The sequence below is a fragment of the Coffea arabica genome, chromosome 3c, assembly GCF_036785885.1.
Source record: "Coffea arabica cultivar ET-39 chromosome 3c, Coffea Arabica ET-39 HiFi, whole genome shotgun sequence".
Taxonomy (NCBI): Eukaryota; Viridiplantae; Streptophyta; class Magnoliopsida; order Gentianales; family Rubiaceae; genus Coffea; species Coffea arabica.
Window position 1 is genome coordinate 42448519 of NC_092314.1, and position 1956 is coordinate 42450474.

A 1956-nucleotide genomic window follows, 5' to 3' on the forward strand; every position below is an offset into this window, starting at 1 on the left:
TGACCAGCTGGTCAGAAAACACCAGTGAACAGCAATAAACAAAAACAACCAAAAGTTCAAAACTGTAAAGTTGCATTAGTATGAAGATTATATAATCAAGTTCACACCAATCAAGGGTCATTTCTATCATCATTTTAATTTTTTTTCCCTTCTATCAGGTCAATTCTACACTAAACAAGGATTATTTTTTGATGTAAAAAATTAATGTATTTAGAAAGAGAGGAAAAAGTAGAGAAAGAGAAGAAGAGAAACATCGTCTGCAGTAATTAACAATAAATCAAGGAGAAAAAATAGCACAAAAGTGGGAATTTTGCTTCTACCACGGTAGATAACAGTAATTTATTAGAGTTCTCAGCTATATTTTTGCTACCTGTGATCTGGATTCTGCCCATTTCAAGTTTCATTCTTCTGGCTTCAGCTCAAAGATTTTCTATGATTTCCAGAAGCACTTTCTTAGAACTCCCACCAACTTCATAGGCCTTCCTAGCTTCTTCCTTCACCTTCTTTGCCTTTATCCTCAATGTTTTATCCTGCATCAACTGGACAATTTGATCCCCAATCTCCTCTCCCTTCACTAGATTCTCCCCCAGCCAACCCCAATGCCTCATCCATACTCCAAGGCCAGCCTTCTCTGCCACTTCTGCGTTCAACTTTTGGTCTCCATTTAGAGGCCAAGCCAGTATAGGCACCCCAAATCGAGCTGCTTCAGTTACAGAATTCCACCCACAATGGCTTACAAATCCTCCGATTGCTGGATGCGCAAAAACTTGCTCTTGCTCCACCCATCCTTTACAAACTAGCCCCTTCTTCTTTGTTCTTTCAAGAAATGAACTGCCAAGCAAATCTTGCAGATCTTCCCTCTCGTCTTTGTCAACTTTGGTAGTCTTTATTACCCAAAGAAATCTGCATCCACTTCTCTCCAGTCCGTTTCCGAGTTCCCTTATTTGTTCCTTTGACAATGCTGTTCTGCTTCCAAAACTAACATAGACTACAGACTCATTTGGTTGGCCATCTAGCCACTGCAGATAAGAGCCAGCTTTCACGACAGCCTTACAAGGCTCGTATGGTCCTATGGGGAGAAAAGGCGGTAAATGAGCCAGCACCCTGCCAGTATTCACTGCAGCAATTGTTTCAGACTCAAACCAATCAAAGCTATTAAGTAGAATACCGTTGGCTTTCGAGAGAAATTGAGCATTTAAACGGATGTGGGCTGTGAAAATATGATCTGGAGTAAAGAAGGGAGGAGGAAGGCTTGAAATTGGCACCGAAGCTAAACCCGGAAGCTGAATGCTAGAGTCTTCCGAACTTTTGCTTTCGAGTATCAAGTCAGGAAGACAAGCCATAAGCGAAAAAAATCTAGCTGAAGTGGTGGATACAATGTAAAGGGGGATAGATAATTCATCAGCTAGACGATTGATATCGGCTGCAACAGCAAAGTCAGCGAAGATGGCTGATAGAGGCGGAGTAGATAAGGAAGCCAAGAGAGGATGCAGGAGATGAACTGAGCTACTAATATCTAGAAATCGAGCAAAGAAAGGATCAGGTTTTTCAGCGTCTGCAAATTCGGATGGACTGCTGGGAATTGGGAGATGAAAATCAAGCCGATTGATTTGAGGGTGGGAAGCAAAGAAGGCAGACAATTCGTTGGACTCTGCACCAGAAACTGGAGGCTGAACAGCAATCAAGGTAACTCTGCATTGGCAATTAGGAGAAGCAAGCATGGCTGCCAATCTCAGAAATGGGACCAAATGGCCTATTCCTGCACTAGGAAACAGAGCTACATGTGCAACTGCTCTCTTCTGGGAATCACCAATTCTTGACATTGACATTGTTTGATGAACTGATGATGTTGTCTCTAGTCTACTTTGTTTTGGTGTACAGGTCTTCTATCTTCTGCTACCATCTTTAAATAGAGTAATATAATATCTTTTCTTATGAAAATATTTTATAATTACT

General features: G+C 41.3%; 1 protein-coding gene across 1 annotated transcript; it reads right to left on the minus strand.

Moving 5' to 3' along the window:
* Positions 1-258: 258 nt before the first annotated feature.
* LOC113735132 (UDP-glycosyltransferase 708C2-like) lies at positions 259-1956 on the minus strand. Its single transcript, XM_027262093.2, has one exon. The coding sequence runs from the start codon at positions 1827-1829 to the stop codon at positions 420-422; it is 1410 nt and encodes a 469-aa protein (XP_027117894.1). The 5' UTR covers positions 1830-1956; the 3' UTR covers positions 259-419.

Bases quoted from the DNA above. Each gene is read 5' to 3' on its own strand.
- LOC113735132 (XM_027262093.2), bottom strand. From the start codon at position 1,829: ATGTCAATGTCAAGAATTGGTGATTCCCAGAAGAGAGCAGTTGCACAT.